The 18,710-nt window shown below is 40.4% G+C and overlaps 1 protein-coding gene across 16 annotated transcripts in view; it reads right to left on the minus strand.

The window, feature by feature from the left end:
- The window catches only part of LDB2 (LIM domain binding 2), a 220,578-nt gene that overhangs the window by 5,662 nt on the left and 196,206 nt on the right, over positions 1-18,710 (minus strand). For 6 of the 16 annotated variants that reach the window (XM_040596385.1, XM_040596043.1, XM_040596465.1 and 3 more), the window contains 2 exons: positions 5,940-6,063; positions 4,669-4,820 (listed from right to left, as the gene is read on the minus strand). In XM_040596385.1, coding sequence (XP_040452319.1) covers positions 4,669-4,820; positions 5,940-6,063 — 276 coding nt within the window. The remainder of the gene's footprint in view (positions 1-4,668; positions 4,821-5,939; positions 6,064-18,710) is intronic. The other 10 variants (XM_040596216.1, XM_040596626.1, XM_040597250.1 and 7 more) reach the window with 3 other exon arrangements.

Below are 18,710 nucleotides of genomic sequence, written 5' to 3' on the forward strand. Positions count from 1 at the left end.
TCTTCCCAACACAAATGGTATTTCACTGGGTTCATGGTTATAGTATTACAGATCTTCATTAGTAAATGCGAGCGAAACCCACCTGTTAATTTCTATGGCTGTGACTGGGAACAGTCTAAAGCAATGGTTCTTAGAGTTTGTGACAGTTGTACATCATTGTCAAATTTCCTAATTCAAATAGTTGAAAATGGATCAATGTGCACTGTTCTTATTAAACGTAACAGAAAGTGATAGTTAAGTGATAATGGCTGCGTGGACCCCTTCTGATGATCTTGCATACACCTGCAAACTGCAGATCACAGTGTGCAAGTCACTGTTCTATGTACAAGGGCCTGGGCTTGCAAGATAGTTTCATTTGATACACAAGAATATGAAAAATGTAAATGAATCCAATTTTATCCAGTAAAGAGGCTTGAAAACCAAATAAAGACTTGGGAAAACACTGCAGCTAGCTTCAGGTATTAGAGGATATTAGTACTGTGTAAGTGATAAGGCAATGACACACCCCCAAATTATATAACTGATTTCTCTGAAATCATATAAATGCTAACATTAGAAGGGCAGGGTTTTGATGAACCTTGCAGAAGGAGTCTTGCCCATCTTTGCTCTTTGTTTAGAAGACAGAGGAAATTGATATTTCCAGTGTCAGCACACCGGGTTAACATTCCTTTCAAAGATCAGATATGATCAAGAACACGAACAAATCTAAGAGCAGTTCAAATTACTGGCATCTGCTAAGACTAAGGCAGCTGAGTGGACCACAATTTCTGGGTCTCTGTTCTGTCAACTTTCTTTACACATTAGAAACAGCCAATGTATTTGTGAAAAGCACTGGCAGTATTGAACCTGCACCCATGAAAGCCCGAGAGAAGAAAACTTCTGGTGAGAAAAAATATTTTTATATTTGTGCTATTGGAGCGACTTAAGTGGCACTTGGTTCTACTTCTAATACCCTACAGCGTGTTGCCTCAGCACCTATAGGATTCAGGTCAAAAGCATCACTGGACAAGTAATAGGCCAACATAGGCATGAGCTGTGTGGTGCAATCATGCAGCACACTGGCTCACTATATTTGCTTTAAGAACGTAGGAAATATGTAGGAAATACACAATATGTAGAAAAGGTGTTAAACAAGGGACTTGAGCAGAAAGTCATATTGACAAGAGATGCTAAGGGTCTGCAATCAGTAGCATGAGAAATAACAGAGCCGGAGAAACCACTGGGTTTTCCCACCGCTCTAAGGGAAAATGAGTGTAACAGAGTGCAAGTGACTGTCAAAAGGGAAAACTTCATATTTTATTTAGCAGGGTTGAGACAGTATAAAAAAATAGAGGTAAGAGAACAGGCTGAGACTGACCCTTTTCAAATTGCTGATGAGAGAGAAGATGCACACCCACCCACTGGCAGAGACCCTTCAGATGCTTTTGAAGAGTGTGTTATTAAAGATGTATCAGAATGGGTCAGCACAAAGTGCTAATAAATTTAAGGCAACACAAAGGGCACGAATGATACTGATTGATTAGGCTTCAGCAACTGGACTTCAGGGTGCAGTGCCAACCTGACCCGTGCATGGAAATACAACCACATCATTTCACTTTCTGGGCTTGGCCCCATGTTGTCAGCACAGTTCCTGCCTGAAGAACTGATCAGAAAATGACACAGGTAGAGGCAATGGCACAAACTCCTATCACTGAAGAAGAACGTGTTACGTGATAAGTACTGTTCCATCTCATGGAGTAAGGTTTGCTTAGCCCCATGTATTTATCTGAAGGTCTGGAAGGGGCTAGGGGGGAAATGATACGTTCCTCTGAAGTGTCAAGCTTTGTCATAGCTGATGGTACTCCAGCTGCTTTCCGGTCACTGTCCTGAACAAGGAACATCTGCCTTAGCAGACAGGAAGACCTCAATAAAGAAACAGAAGTTAATAGTGTGAGTGAGAAATGTGGATGAGGTGTATGGTAAGTTCACACCTTTGCCAGGGTGTACACGGCATCACTGTGGGAGCAAAACTGAATAATTACTAATGTCCTAAACCAAGAAACACGACAGAGAATAGAGGCAAAGGAAACATCCTCTAGTAGGATTAATTTACTATCAAAGAGAAAACAACCTAGAAGCACAAAAGTCTCAGGAAATTAGGAGTTAGATTCTGTTATGGTGGAGAGACGGTCTTTGCTGGCTGGGAAGAAATCAGTGGAGAAAAAAAGACAAAGCTGGAGCACATGACTTCACATCAATCCAGGTTTGGTGTGGGTATGGGGTTATTGTCGGGGTACTCCAGAGAGGAGGATGGGAAAAATGGAACTCAAACTAGCTCTGTTATGTGAGTTATCTGGACAGAAGATTTGATCCTTTTTCTCTAATAATGAGGGTGGAAATGCTTTTAACACTGGAAATGAATGATTTCAGTAACATTTTTTTCTGCTGAGCAAGGAAGGCCCATTCACGGAAAGCTCTATGGCCAAATGAAGCTTTTCATTAGTTGAAAACTGCAAAATTGTGTTTGAGGATATCTTGTCTGCTACTGCATATAAAGGAAATCGAACACTAACCACTGAATGATTAGCTTTAAGGTAAAGTTATCAGAAACAGAAAGCAAGTTACTGCTCCCTGCACCTAACTTCAGAAAGCAGTGGCATGCCTGTAATAAGGTCCACTTCAAAGAATACATAATTTTGAAGAAACATGGTATCATCTCTGTATTTAACTGAAAAGTGTTGAATAGTTTTACACCAGAATATCCTACTGCTAAAATTATTTTGAGTTCTGTCTACTCGACAGGGTGGCCCAACCATTAATTCCATCTGGCTTGCTATCTTTGCTGTGGGGAAGATGGGAAGAGCTGTTAGTATGTCAAATTGAACAGCTAAGCATTTTCCACTTTGCAGAGGGAAAGGAGAAGCATCCTATAAATGGAACCTGATCCTCCATACAAAACAGTTTGGACCATCTTGCTACTACAGTACAGAAGGCAAACAATATTGAAAAATACTGACTATGCAGCATCCTGAAAGTCAATGAAGACCAAAAATCCATCCCTCATACCATGATAAATTTCAACATTATGTCTCAGAAGCTCAACTATCATCTCCATCAGGAAAAGTAGCCTTGAATACTTCATCTGTCAGGAGCAGCCTTTCAGTACCTGAAGTCAGCCTGAGTATCAGTGGGAATGACAGGTAACTATCAGAGGGCTCAATTACACTCAAACATACAAGTACACCTGACTACCACTGAATCCAACAAGTCGTCTCTCCAGGGAGAAGCAGACTGAAGAGAGGCAGGGGGTCAGATTCTGGCCCTGCTGAATTGAACTCAGGGCAGGCAGTAGCCAAGAAAAAGTGATTTTACTGCCCTTTAAACTCAGAGACAGCAGGGAACTAGCTGGTTGCTCAGTTTTGCACTTAATTGTTGTTTTTTTCTTAAATATGGTCGATTATTGATCTAAAGGGCTTTCTGGCAGACACAGTCTGCGAGGCAGAGTGGTCCCTGCCACCAGGGGATCAGGTAGCTGGCCTTCTGACTGCTTTGTGCTGCCAGGAAAACCCAGCGATGCCTATATTAGGGAAAGAATCTGACTGCAGGGATGCGAGCCATGTGAAAATTTTAATGTGACAAGGAGAAAATATGAGTTTAATGTACTGAAGCCCAAAGCTTCATAAGCTAGTGGATTGCTGAATCAGTTGCTAAACAAAAATCTTCATTTCATTTCACTGGTGTTAGTCTACTCTTTTTTCATCTGGGTATTCAAGCTTCCTAGGAAGTGCCTGCTTTGTGCTAACAAAAGGCCTATATTCTTTGTCAGGCTTCAGAGGAGACCTAGCCCTTTCCTATCTGCTGATCAGAAATCCAATAAAAATCCCTGCATGTTATTCCCAAGATACCATTTTGTAGTTCCTATAATGTCAAATTAACTCCCCCAGCTTTAAAATACATAAGCTATCTCCTTATTGACTAAGGCACACTTTGTCACAATTTGGGGTCTGATTACCCCTATATTGTGTCTAAGGCAATAAACGTGACATTGTTAAAGTGCTGGCACAGTTCTAGGAAGGACTTGGTGTCTCCCTGTATAATTAGGACGTCAACAGTTAAGCTAGTGGCGTGGGTAAGCTAAGACCCATAGTCCAGTGGATCTACCCTCTGCAAGTGGAATGGTTTGAAAAAGAGATAACCTCTGCAGGTAAGTTAGTTAATTCATGACCTGTCCCACTGAAGCATCTGAACCCGGCACCGGTTAGAGGTAAGGTACGAACGTAGAGACCAGGGGTCTGCTCAGGTGTGGCTGTCCCGTTCCACACGGACCCATCCTCAGCGCCTAGCGGGTGGGAGTCTGCAAGACTCACGCTATATCTAAAACCGTGAGACCTAATCTGAGACCCACCATCAGTGGAAGGACAACCACTGACAAGAACGGGAGTTGGCCCAGGCCTTAAAAAAGTCACATCTGGTCCTCAGGGTACTCCTGCTTGAGGGTCATTCATTAAAGCTGCCCTGCAGAACGGCTTCTTTGTATCTCTCCACTACTTGCCCAGCTCCCACAGCACACTGTGCAAGATCACCTTTTGCCTGTGATAGTTTAGGCTCAAGAATGCACCTTCTTTACAATGTAAGGGAAGAATTAAAGCACCGTAAGTGATTCAGGCCTAAAAGGAAAGTGAGACTTACAGGTACCTGACTTGATAGACTCAGGTTTGCAGCAGCGGACTTTTTCTTGCTGTTGGTACTATTTGCATTGTTCCCAGCACTGCTGTTGGAAGTGCTGCTGGTAGAGTTTTTCCTTTTTCTCCGTTTGGTTGTCGGTTGTCTTGTGGGTTCTGCTGCAATAAAATGGTAAGAAGGAAAGCAAGTGCCAGTTATCGTAAAGCACGTACTAAAATGATCCACAAGCAGAAGTGCTGAAACATTTTTGCATCTAGATTTAAATTTCTGTGTTTACAAGTAGTAATAGTACTAGATTTAACACGAACTGCAGAATAATATTTGAACCCAAACCAACGGAATCTGCTTCAATTTTGCGTAACAGACTAATGAAGCTTATTCTTCCAGCATTATCTGTAAAGAAGTTTGAAGGCATTTTACTAGTGGGAGTATCGTGATAACTATCGTGATGCTTTAAGTGAGCATGTAACTTGCTGAAGGTCACACAGCAAACAACAGTGCTAAACAAAAATCGAGGTCTTATTCCGATGTAGGGTACAGCCTCAAACGATCCAGCCAGAGGCAGCGGCTAAAGGCAGCTCGCTACCCTACTGCGGCCATCCGCGCAGCGTACAAGGGACTACCATTTGAGATCCATCTACTTTTGAGGTGGCCTTCATCATTCAAACTGACCCTCCCAAGAGAAGCCGTGACAGCCTGCTGAATGCCATTTCTCTGCAAGTCTTCCAAACTCGGAGCGAGTCAGGACAATTATATAACTTTGCTTAAATTGGCGAAGAACAGAGGGGCAATTGTACTTCTCAAAATTTGGCTGGGGCACCCATGTGAATAGTCTTAGATATACAAATCTTTAACAGTCTGAAAAGGGAGAGAATTATTATTTTGAGGTGTAAGAGGAAGGAGATTAGGTCCAGGCCTGTAAATAACGTTATATTAGTCTCAAAGACAATTAATTATGAATTGTAGCTGTAATTTCAGAGTCACAGCAGGAAGCTGAATTACACAAATGATGAATTCTAATGGAGCCAGTAGGCATTTTGCATTCCATCTACACATATTTTTGTACTAAATTATATCCCAGCCATAGTGAAACCATCTGAATGTGCACATCTATAAATCAGTTGGGTCAGACTGAAATCATAAAACATCAAAATAATTTTCAGGCTTACTTTTGGAACAGTGCTAATTCTTATTACTTTCCTTTGTAAGTAAAATTTCCCACTGTTTCTATATTAATTTAACTACAAAAGAAGTAAAATACTGGAAATGAAACATACCTGGTGGGGCCACCATTCTCTGCCATTTTTGAAACAAGCAAGTCTTCAAGCAGTCTCGAGGACTTAGATTGTAAGTTTTATGTCTTGACATCAGTTCCTGCATTGGCTCCAGTATTACACACAACTGGAAGAAAAAGAATAGAATGATTTCATCCAAGCAAAGACTCAGTTGATCAGTATTTACATAGCTGGAAAGTATATTCTTGGCTTCTTTTTTACCGTTGCTAAGGGAGTATGCCTTGTACAGCTCAGTTTAATCTGCACTGGGATTGCAAGATCAAAACTCTGAACTGAGAAAACTTTTGCTCACTATTTGCCATCTTAAGTATTTAAAAAAAAATCAGAAAAACTTCACCTCTGGTCTTCCAGACTACAGAGATTTCAGAAGAGTAGAAAATGTTCATGCTTGATTGCCAAAGTTGCAAAGGTGAATTAATAAATAATAAAATTCCCATAGTGGGTTATCATTCCCACACAACAAACTGTACACACAATGATCTTCTGACCTTCTGCACTCCACAATGAAGACTTCTCATAAACTATCTTTTACCTTGCTATTGTATGCAAAACAATTAAAATAATTGTGTTCCTTTCTAGTTATGATGACTATACATTTTCCTCCCATCACATGAATGAGATGCCTGGGGAAAAAAAGAGGAGTATTTTATTTTCCTTGTCAGCTTGAATGCTTTATGATGTCAAAGCTGGAGATTTCTGAAAATATGGAATTTCAAGCAAACACCTTTTTCAAACAGAGTCTTCTATATTTTCTATCTGTTCACTTAATAATTAAAATCACTGTTCACTGCTTTTTGCTCCTGTTAGCACAGTAGATCTAGCATAAAGAAGAGAGTGAGCTGGTTTCTATTCCCTCCTGTTTATCACCACAGAATTGTTTCCAGTCAGTTAAACCTTACACAAAGCCACAGAAGACTGCAGAATTGCACACATGTAATTGAGGGTTTACTCTTGCTTGCAGAATCCTTGCTTTTTGGTCATCCTACATGAGAAGAAAAAATCCAGGCTGACCCTGTAGGTTCCAACTGAAATTTGCATGGCTGGCACACAGGAGGGAAAGGTTCCCTGCTTGCCAACAAGAACATTTGATAAGGAAATCGTTGACACAGAACAAGCATGGAGCCTGCATGCCATCCTTAGCCACTTTTCAAAGCAGAACTGCATTTAGAAGCAGAGGAAGGTTTGGCTGTTATTACCAACAGAAGTAAGGCACCGAGTTGGTCAAATTACTAGAAGTTAGAATGGCAGCTGCAGAAAGGTATAACTTAAGCTGAGTCTTGTTTTGAGTTATTTACTAATTCTAGCAAGTCTTGCTGAAGGAGCATTGTCGATTTACTTCAGTGGATGACGTTCTCCTTTCATGCTGTTACAAATATATAAGACATGAGGCAAATTCTTCTCCCTGGGCTGCAGAGCCGATCAATGTTTGCTCCATTCTCCCCATGCGCACCCCACTCTCATTCATATAAATGGAGATGCAAAGTATGCAGGGAAAATAGCTGAAAGGGAGCTGCCATGAGGGCTAAGAGATTAATTCAGCATTTAAATATTATTGTGTACTGGCACTGCCTTTAGATGAGCCTTTCATTAACGGCAGTTAAAACAGAGATAACATAAAGCAGCAGGGAGAATGAAGAGCTTCAGTGTGAGGAATTATTTTTTTCCAACTGCAAAAATTGAATCTGCAGTTGCCTCATTGACTTTTTCCTTAAGTAGGCTTTTTACATATATTTTTGTAGATAAATATCTGCAAGGTAACCTAATAGACAGAGAGCTGCTATCAGATTGTGCACTTTGGGCTCAGATCTTCCTCCGGTTCAGTATTCTACCCAAAATTAAGAGCATCAGGTCCTAAAGTATGTGCAGGATCCAGTTTATGCTGTGAGAGAGGTGTTGTATTTTGAGCTCTTATCCAATTTATTCTGAAGCCTGCAGGCACTTGCTCAGGTTTTGTGTGTTTGAGAGAGGGAGAGATTCATGATCATAACGGACACCATTGCTTTGGTTCTCAAAAGTCAGGGTTTCTGGCAGGGCTGCCTAAATTGTCTCATTATGAGCAGATAGTAACTAGCACGAAAAAGATAGCTGTGGTAATTCTTAACAAACTAGTTAGCCTGGGCAGAGCACTACACTCACATAGCTCTGCTGCTGCTGGGACTAGAAGTATGTAAATACACATGTAGGGCTTTCCAAGATTTCCTTAGGGACACTTTATTCATGACACATTTGCTTCTCCATATATATTTATTGTTGGCAACAAAGAGAATGTTTCTTCTTTATCATCTGGCAAAGATGTTTCCCATTGTGCTCTAACCGTAATGCACGCCGAGGAGAACTACGCAGTCCCCGCTGCCTGTAGATATCCTGACTGCCAGTCCTGTCTAGAATCTCTCTCACTTCTCACACAAGGCTAAAATGGGATACGGACCCAAAATGGAGCAACGCCCGACTGATCCCACACGCATGGATGCAAAGCGGCAAGCGCTACGGCCAAAACGGCCCCTACACTAGGACACGGGGCGATCTCATCTTCTGGATATTTGGGAGCTGTATGGACTCGTGAATTCCTCTTCTGGTTTGCGGGAACTCACAACCAGTTCCCCCCTCTAAAGTCTGGAAATCGGAAGGTCAGCTTTGGATGCCTGTGTAATAGGAGGGCATCGCACTCTCTAGTGACAAGTCCATTTTAAGTGCGTCTGGCTCATGTGAATTGGGCACAAATGTAAACTGAACCGAATTAACAATGATTGATATCAAATCTCACAGCCTTTTCTGCGACCTTTGGGACCTACTTGAAATCTAAAGTGACTCAAAATCAAATCCCTGAAAAAGGAAAAGATCATGGTCCAATTATCTTAAGTCTGAGGAACCTGCCAGTGACAATCAGTAGCTTGGATTTTGCAAAAAGCTAGATTTAAAATGTGGGGACAAGATGCATTTGAGAATTAGGTTGGCCAAAACCACCTGCCACCTTTAACGGCTAGCGAGCAAGGTAAATGGCAGGTTGGTTTGACTGCATCATTTTACAAAGTGACTTCTTTAAACAAAGCTAACTAAACGTTTTACACAGTCCGACATTCATTGGCATATAGAAGAAGCCTGAGGCTTAGACTGCCTATTCCCGAAAGATCACCTCATCTTGCCCCGTGAGATTCCCTTTCAAAACATCTATTTTAACATTGTTTCAAGCATTGGATACTATCAGAAGGCACAAGTCTTTACTCTAGTACTAGAACAACATTTGCAACGCCAACAAAACCAATCTCTTCTACAAGCATTTTCTGCACAGCTCAGAATCAGTCACCCAGGAAAATATCTTAAAGAATTAAAGGCTTTAGCGCAGTGATGATGTATGATCACAGAACTGATTTCCACACGACTAAGGAACCCAGAAGCTTTAATGGCAATGCTTAAAAAGACACAGATATTTCCAGGCTCTGAGTTTAGGCAACACAAAATGTGGGATTCATTTGCCCTCCCGTAGGTGTCCAGCGCCAGCCAAAATGCCCTGGGTTATGCTGGATCTCGTCCCTCTGATTGCTCTTGCTGTCCCAGAAGAACACAACACTTCATATGGATTTGTAGATGGTGTCTTAAGTGTGTGGGCAGTGAACAAACCCCAAAGTTAAAAGAAAAAATTTATGCTTCTTTTAGCTTTTAAAACAAATGTGAAAGAAACGTGTATCATCATAGCTTATGTACTTTCCCTCTGCAGTACTAAAACCCACTGAAAGAACTCCACATGATGCATTGTAACCCAATATTATTAAAATTAGTTTCCAATCATCTTTTCTCACTTCAACTCATGGCAGTGATGTCTGACCAGTACTGCTGAACCATGGCTGTGGGTTGGATCCCACAAAAGAGATGAACACGGCGTGTCAGTGAGAGAAGCCGTTGGCGTGAGGAGCACCTATGGGTGCCTAGCGCACTCTGGGACACGAGCACACATTTTGGTGCTGTACAGAGGTCAGTGATTGCCCTAGGGTTCCACATGGATCCTATGGACATTTCGTCAATTACAGGGCTTGTATCCAACTCGAGAAAATGGTAATGTTATATACCCTTGTGGCTCTGGGAAGTGAAAGTAGGGAACATAATAAAGCACATGGGTTTTTGTGTTAGCAAAACACATCTGGAAGGACTTGATTTGTTTTTTTATTGACTTTTTTTTTTTTTTTTTTCTTAGAGGGGAAGACTAGCATTTACAGGTCTCAGAAAAGAGCGTGTCTCAAGAAAGGAGTTATATGAGGAGATACTGGAGGTACTGCAGACAGAAGTTAGAGGGTTCTGAGAATGTGGATCTATACGTAATTTTCTATAACGCTTCAGTTATCAGCAGAGCCAAAATTGACCTTTATAGGTAAGTGGTCAAGTTCGGTTCTTGAGATCACTCCAGTCACACCAAGAATGGCTTCAGCTTTATGATTTTTGTTCTAATGCCAGGTCTCTATTCTATTCTGACAATAGATGCTCATTCTGGTGAGTGAAGATTAGCAGAAAGACCAATGTGAAAGCTCTCTTTTACCTTACTTTTGCATACCATAAGATTATGTATTCTATTGCTAATTTAATTAGCAATTGCCCTCTTCAGCGAAACCCCTTGTCTCCATGCCAGTTTTTACATTTCCAGTAGCAAAGGTTTGTTAGGCTGCTGGTGAAGATGGTCCTGCCAGCTCCGAGCTGCAGGTGGCAGAGCTAGCCCAGCTAACAGGCATCCCCTGCCTACATGCCAGAAGCACAAAAGAACTGCAGCCTTTCAGTTTTTCAGTGCCTTTTGCTTTTTAAAGAGAATTCAGTGGGACTCAAGTCTTGCAATACTTAGCTGGTGAGACCGACATAATCACCGAGCCAGTTTCTTTAAAGTAGGAAACGCATCTGGTCAGTAAGTGCTGGCCAGCCGATGAGTCACCAGGTCTACCAAAAGAAGCGAGCTATGAGAACTGTACCTTCCATTGGTTACCAGTTTTTTCTGTAGAAGCGAAAGTTTCACTAACCACAATTAAAAAAATGGAATTAGCCAAAATTTTCATGTAGATGACACTTCAAAATGTTAACGTTTAATGTAACATCAGTTTTTCTGAATGAAACCAGCAAGGAACCTGACAGCTATGGGTGTTTTCTGAAGTTTTACTGAAATTTAGTTTTAACTCTTTAGATGCTTGAAACTTTTCCTAGTTGAATGCCTGTATTAATCACTTGAAAACTATAGGAATTGTTACATAGTCGGAGCTCACAGAGATTTATAACCCTTCCTAAAATTGACAAAAACCCATTTGAACGGGAGTATTAATCACTGTCTTGTGTTCAGGTAGGATGTTGACAGTGAAGGTATACCTGGAATACAGTGTGCAGCCTTGAAGGGGTTCAGTGCTTTCTTTTAGAGCTCATTCTTTATCCTCCAAAAGATTCTGAGTTATTAACTAACAAATCTGAACACAATGACGTTTTATTCCTATGCTGAAATGCAGTCTTCCCTCTGCATACCCTGTACGTGCTCTAGAGAGAACGGCTCCAGTTAACGCTGCCGGTGAAATTCCATCCCCGATGCATTTCCCTGGGAAAAGTCCCTTTGACTTCAGTGGGGCAGGATTGCTGAGCAGAGCTGAAATGTCTCTGCACCCTGTTTCATGGATATCCACAGACCTGTATTTCCACAGGTCCATGCTACGTTACTGATACGCCTGCAGTGAGGAAGGGGACACATTAAGGATATTTTCTCAACCTCTGTGAAAGAGCTACACCTGAAAGTCTGACTTCCAGGAGTTGTGTGTCAAAGCCCTGCACTCCCAGCAGCATGGCACTGAAACAGCAATGCTGTGCTGCAGTCCTCAGTATGGCTCAGGCTTTGAAATTACAAATAGGGAAGGCTTATAGCTGAGTTTAATTTTCTCTGCTTATGCTTGTTTTTCAAAATTAGTGTAAGTATCATTCCTCTGCAGAACAGAGGGAGGAATGAAAATTTCCAAGGAACACATTGCTGCTTCTTTCACTGGCCGGCTTGCAATTCACTGCTCAAAATAGCTTGCGTTTTTTTAGGAATCACATATGAATACAGAACATTTTCATGTTAAAAAATCTCTGTTTTCCATTAAAACTGTGGAGATATAAATGAGAAATGTTTTGGGTTTTTTACGAACCAAAAGAATTGAGGTTTGGGTTTTGGGGTTTTTTTTTGCACACTTGTTTTTCTGGAGGGCATTGCTTTTGCTTTGGTCTAAACTGTTGCCCAGTATGTCAAGTCAAGTACAAGTCTCCTCCATCAGTGCATTTCAGTGGATCAACTATATCCACGCTCTTTCCCTGCATGATAAACTTTAAGTCAGAAGAATGGGCTTTGAGATTCCCATCACTGAACATACTACTCTTGCTACCTGCTTTCACTTTTTGAAGAGCCACTGTACACTCCTGCTGAGATGTGGACACTAATAAGACAAGTTCATTGTACATCCCATGTGATGACATACATGGAATAAATAAATGATCAGTTTTGAAATTTTGCAGTACTTAGTGTAGCAAGCAGCAAATTCAGTAGCCACTTTGATTTTAATTATAAAAGTAGTTATTTTAACTTGACTGTTCAAAATCCTGTCTTCACAGGATCATTTATTTTAATGAAACCTTAGATGATCTTTGGGACAGAATATGAAAAGGCAGCTCTTAACCCCAATAGCTTAAGTAGCCCAATACCACAGAGTAATCCCTGACTTGTTTACTGTGACTATTGTTCTCTCTGTATTTCCAACTCCTTCTGTGCCAAAGATTTTTAAATTGGCAGTGTATAAGCAGACTGAAGTCCTTGGTTTTGTTACATAGATAGGGAACAAGATGAGCTTTTGGTATCAGGGAGGTGGGAAACTGCCTGGAAATATGGTATAGGCACATTTACTGTATTTACTCCTAAATTAAATAAATTTGATTTAAACAGACAGTAATGAAAAGGTTTAAAAAAAGGTTATTAAAATTCTTTCTTTAGGCTTTGACTTAAAAGCTCATTGAGATAAATGGAGTCGTGCCTCTCCCAGAAGTTGTTTTAGACTAGTTCAGGGCTCAGCAAGACAGTTCTGCATCAGCTTGAACTTGGCTCATATTTTAAGTATGTCTCCAAAACCATATGGAGTGAATATTTTGTGTTAGCTTTAAAAAATGCAGGATGAGTTTCTGCAGCACAATACCACAGCAAGAGCAGATTCTGGGACAAAGTCCATAATGTGAAATTTACTGGGTCTGGGATGTACTTAACAGCCATCGGTCTGCACTGGAGAAGGTTCCATGTTTTGTGACTACTCGCCATGCTGAGTCAAGAAATATTTATACTTGCATTCACCTAAGAAGCTAGAAATGACAATTCCCAGCTTAACACTTGCAATATTAATGATCATTAGCATCTACAGCTTATTATTTATTATTTATACAATGTCAGACTTATACACAGATATTTTACAAACTACTGAGCCCCTCATTCTGAAAAGATTCCTATCTCAACTAGATAAGAGGGAAAATACTAAGCCAGGAGTAATTTGGCAACAGTAAGGTATGCACATGAAAACAACGATTTCATGTAGCTATCTACAAGTCCCTTGAGGACCACTGATATATATTTAAATGGTTCTCACGTGTTGTCACTTGAAGATATGGCTGTTTTGCTATGCAGATTGCCTGCCACATATTAAGCAAAATGTCATTCATTTCATTGATAATTTGGTTATTTAAGAAACAATATAAGATCAAATCTGCCACAAGGCTCCTGGATTTCACTCTTTCTTTCCTGTGTGTTGCTAACCCTGCAAGATGCAGTGGGAAGACATGCAACTACTGAAGCTCCATGCTGGATTCACGAGTAAATACTCAGCACTCAGTAATGTTTATTCATCCTATGCTCTGCCCTGAATGCCAGTCTAGGACTCTCCAGTTTCTCACTAACACCCAGAGGTAGCAAATGATTTCTCAATAATGCAGTATTCAGCTGCTCAATTGCTCCCAAGCTACATAGCTCATCATGTTTTTACACTTCTCTGTATCTGCAGCCATTTCAATTCCCAGCAACAGTGAGAACAGAAAGAAGCAGCATTCATTTCAGGTAAGGCTAAGCTTAAAAAAAAATATTTTGTTTTCAAGGCAAATACTCTGAGTGGGTAGGAAACAGAAACAGTTCGTAACACAGCACAATTATCACCAGCACTGCAGCTAATTCTCATTAGTGTGCTGGACCCCAATTTAATTTCTTTCTCTTTCTCCTTCCCTATATATTTTTTTAACATATCAGCTAGCTAACAGCTTCCACCAAGCCCTCTCCTCCAGGCACTCTGAAGCAATTCGGGTGGTTATGGAAACTTCGCTAGCTCTCGTGGCCATTAATACTGCCCTTTTGCGTGGTGGCATCAGTGCCAGCATCAAAACTGTGCACCTGGTCAGCAAGAACCCCAACCTCCCTTACAACTGAAAAAGCTTCTTCCTCCTTCCCTGCATCCCAGCCAGGAGTTCAGGGTACTCACTCCCTGCAGTGTGCCCATGCTGGTGAAAGGGCTTTGGGCGCAACGTTTCCGTAACCAGAAAAGCATTCTTGTGAACATTCTTGTTCTTGCTGAGCTACTGCCGAAGTGCTTTGCAGACAGCTGAGCACACTCTTCCCTGAGGAGAACCTCATTTGAGGGCCTCCTTAGCATCCATATTGTACCAAACTAAGGGTTTCTTACACTGGACATGAACAGGCTTAAGTGACATCTTCAGTTTATACGTAATGAACGGTGTGAAGCACCTTTGAGATGCCATGTAATGGATGCTGAACTGGACAGCTGCGGTCTCCTTTCCCCATCTGAGGGGAAGCGCTCATGCTGGAGTTGTATTTTTGGAGAGGAGTTTGACACCTGCCATATTTAGTTACCACTCCGGCAGTACAGTCATCATTACAGTGTGTACTGGAATTAATTCTGTTTCACAATACTCTTAAGCATCAAAACAATGTTTTAGGCCTCCAAGTCACAGCTGTAAGCATTTGATAACCCTCTCCCCTCAGAATTTTTGAAAAAGTAGATCTTCCTACTTTCCTTGTGATTTTGCTTAATCTTTCTATTTAGATCTGTATTATGGGTTTAGAAAGGAGCTCTACAGTTTGTATTTTTGCTTCTCTCTTTGAAGTTTGAACACTGGCTTTTGAATAGATTTATATCTTTTGGACTCTTCGCAAGAACTTTGCAACTTTAAATTATTCGCTCTTCCTCTCATTACCCAGCCATTAAAAGAATGTCCTTTCAGTAAATGCTCTTTTTCCTATTCACCCTCTGTACAATGGGGAGATGTTTTGAAAAAACCCTTCCTTCAAGAGCATCACACAAGTCTTATGAGCTTTTAATACTGTTTGCACCAGCTGGGCTCATGGCTCTTCCTACTTCCTACACCAAAGTGAACAGTGAGGGTTATCTCGTTCCTTTCCTTTTTCCCGATAACAAATCAGGCAAAGCAAGGGCAGCTGGTTTCAGTAACTCAAGTATGTATTCCTGGAATCCCAGTGGCAGAGCCAAACTGCACCCAGTTGCTGTATGTATTTCCAGCTAATGAAAACAGAAGAACTTGCAGGCAAAGTCTCATCTTCCTCCTGATGGGCTTAGTTCTGGAGGCTGTGAAAACCCAGAATCTGAATAATTCATCATCTGACTCTTCCTTACGGACCTCCTGATGCAATTTGACCTCATCCAAAGTATATAGATTGTTTGGTGTTTTCTGCAATGAGGTCAACCTGCTGGAGCCTTCTCCTTGAGGAGAGATCCTAACTGCAAAAAAGGATCAATACATCCATCAATGTATCACAACCAAGTCTTGTACAGCCCATCATATTGTGGGATTCTTCTCTCACAACTATCTGTATATTCAATGATCAATAGACAAGATTTGTGTCGTACACATCTCAGATCAGAATTAAGCTCTTAAATGATTTTAAGAGAGACCGTAAGATTTATCTTTGTAATTCAATTTAACATCAGTGTTAAATTATATTGCAGAGTGCATCATGTTGACTGCACGATATGATCCTTTATACTGCGCCTGGTATTGCGCTGAGTATCAATTTCAGAGGGCTTGTCAGGACGAAATTAAATTTTAATGTAAATCTGAACAGATTCATTGATTTCAGCCTATACTGGAGTTGGATGGAATTCCACCACTATGTGAGGGTGAAGGGTGGTCTGTAGTAATTAAGAGGAGGAACTAGGCACTTTGGACTAAATAATTTTTACTTGAGCCTTGTCCTGTGAACTAATCACTCCTTTTTTACATCCAATTATAGGTTGTGAATATTATAAAACACAATAGCTGCTGTTTTAGCTCACTGTGTTTCGGTGGCCTGGTGCAAAGCACATGACATTTGAAAGCCTTCTTAATTTCATTTTCTCTAGATAGCTCAAAAAATCATACAGCTTACAATTTATTCTCATTTCATGATTATTGCCTGTGCTCCTAACACAATCACCGATTTTATTTCTTATGCAGTACTGAGTTAAGAACAAAAGAAGGGTGACTTTGGAGACTGTTGTGCACTTCAAAAGAAGTGAGCTCCTCTCTCATTCTTTGCCAAGTGCAGATATTTAATAATCAGAATTCCTTAATAATCCACCATCGCAGCCAGTCCGAACAGTATCTTTAGGAAGCAGCATCGGAAAGGTCTATTTCCCTGTTTGCCATCTCCCATCACTATCACGTGTGATGTTGCTGCATGACATTTCCTTCCTCTCTATTTCTCCAAAGGCAAACAAGCTGCTATTCAGCAATTCTGAGTCAAATCCTAACACCTGATATTTCTGATATGCAAACTGTTAGCTTTTTCTATTTGTGCAACAATGAGACCTTATCGGGTTTGCCGCTTTTCATTTTGACTATGAAATGCATCCACTATCACTCTTCACCTGTGTCCCTGGCAGCTCCCTTAGGTTCAGATGGAATCCGGTATGTTGTTTGTCTTGTTCAAACTACTGCTGATCCAAAACAAATCACAGCATTATAAAAAAGATCAAGAGTGTAGGGACTGCATTTGAATTCTGACAGTTTTTAGTGTGCAGCTGCATTACAACTTGGAAATAAGTTTAGGAATGTTTTCATGGTGAAGTGGTCTGCAGACAGCAAATGCTGCCTTAAAGATGCCCAAGGCAGGACGGTAGGAGAGGCTATGCCTGACCAAAACACAAGTCTAAAAATTTAGTGGTGCGGCAGAAGTTTTAGTTTAATGTATAATTTTTCAGGACACTTCAAAATAAGTGCCACAGATGAAGACACTCTTTATAGCGAAAAACAAAACATTACCTTTGCCTTTGTTTTCACAAATTCGTGTTTGTGTGAATTGTACTCTTTTCAGATTTCCATGTATGAGAAATCAGCTTGCTTTCATACAATAGATACACACGAAGATTCATACATACTGAGGCAATACCACAACTATGATTCATCCTTCAGACTAACGTGTACATAGCAACTCTAATCTTATTTACAACCATGCAAAAAGAAAGCTTTTTCCAGAGTATAAGCAGCTAGCTCTTCTGTGTCATGAATCTCTTCCCTTGTCCATATAAAATCCTCTTGTTTCTATACTGCAGCTCAAGCACAAATGCAGTGTTTTTCACATAACCAGTTCTATTTTTAGCCTGAATTGTAGGAAGTCTGCAGCATTAATAAATGGAAGAGAAGTACAGAACTACACCGCATGGTAATGTGCCAATGCAAAAGCTAGCTTGGCCTTTAGCCAATGAACTGTGGTTAGATGTTAGAGCAATGAAAGTAAAAACACCACTTATAATGGAATGATTAATAAGCTGACAAACTTCCATGCATTTATTTCATACTTTTTGAATGCCAGCCTTATTAATGCCAACGTATTTTCTGTTTTATTAGTGACATCTCTCAGCCTGAAGCATAGATATATACGTATGTATTTTTATATATGCAATGGAGTTTTGCTTAATTCTGTGTTCAAGTAGAAAGGAACAATATCAGAAGCAGATGATACTTTGCAGCGCAGAGCCTGACACAGGAAAAAAAGGAATAAGGAAGGAGCTTTTCTTTACAAACTAATAAAGCAACTCCACTAGACATTAAACCCATTGTTTCTTGATTTTCTCTTCTATTGACTCTGCAATTCCCTTGTTTAGTACTGAAATTATGAAAGCAAAAATCCTCCAGAGCTGTTACACAGAGGACAAAAGTTCACAGTTCTTACAGGGACACAAAGTCTTCTGTAATCTCTCCATTTCTCGCCCAATCCACAAAACTTGTCCCAGCACTGTTTCTCTGTGGACAGATGGATGTTTATATAAAAGACCTTGTGCCTCAATAAAATTCCATTTCGGGGTTATATAAAAACAGCAATTACTGCAAAATGGAACTTTTTAATTAAACGTATTCGAAGAAAGTAGGGATTAATGATTTTAAAGCATTGAGTATTTAATGCTTGCAGTCATAGATCATCCACTAGTGAAGCTGTATTATCACCATCAGGCAACAATGCTTTTAAGTATTGATAGTGCGTGTGTTAATAACGCTTAAACTGTTTTCATAACAATATAATTAGTAACACAACTAATGTATACTATACCTGTTATTAACATAATGTTTTAATAAACTTAATTCACAGCAACATCCTCGAAATAAATAAGGATACACTTTGGATCAGGCTAGTTGTCCCTTGGTCCAGTGAACTGCGGATGAGCTACACCCTGAATCTTTTTGGTAATGCTGATGTAGTAGGGTACAGTTCCTGATAATTGTCCC

Source organism: Falco naumanni, chromosome 1 (genome assembly GCF_017639655.2).
Source record: "Falco naumanni isolate bFalNau1 chromosome 1, bFalNau1.pat, whole genome shotgun sequence".
Classification (NCBI taxonomy): Eukaryota; Metazoa; Chordata; class Aves; order Falconiformes; family Falconidae; genus Falco; species Falco naumanni.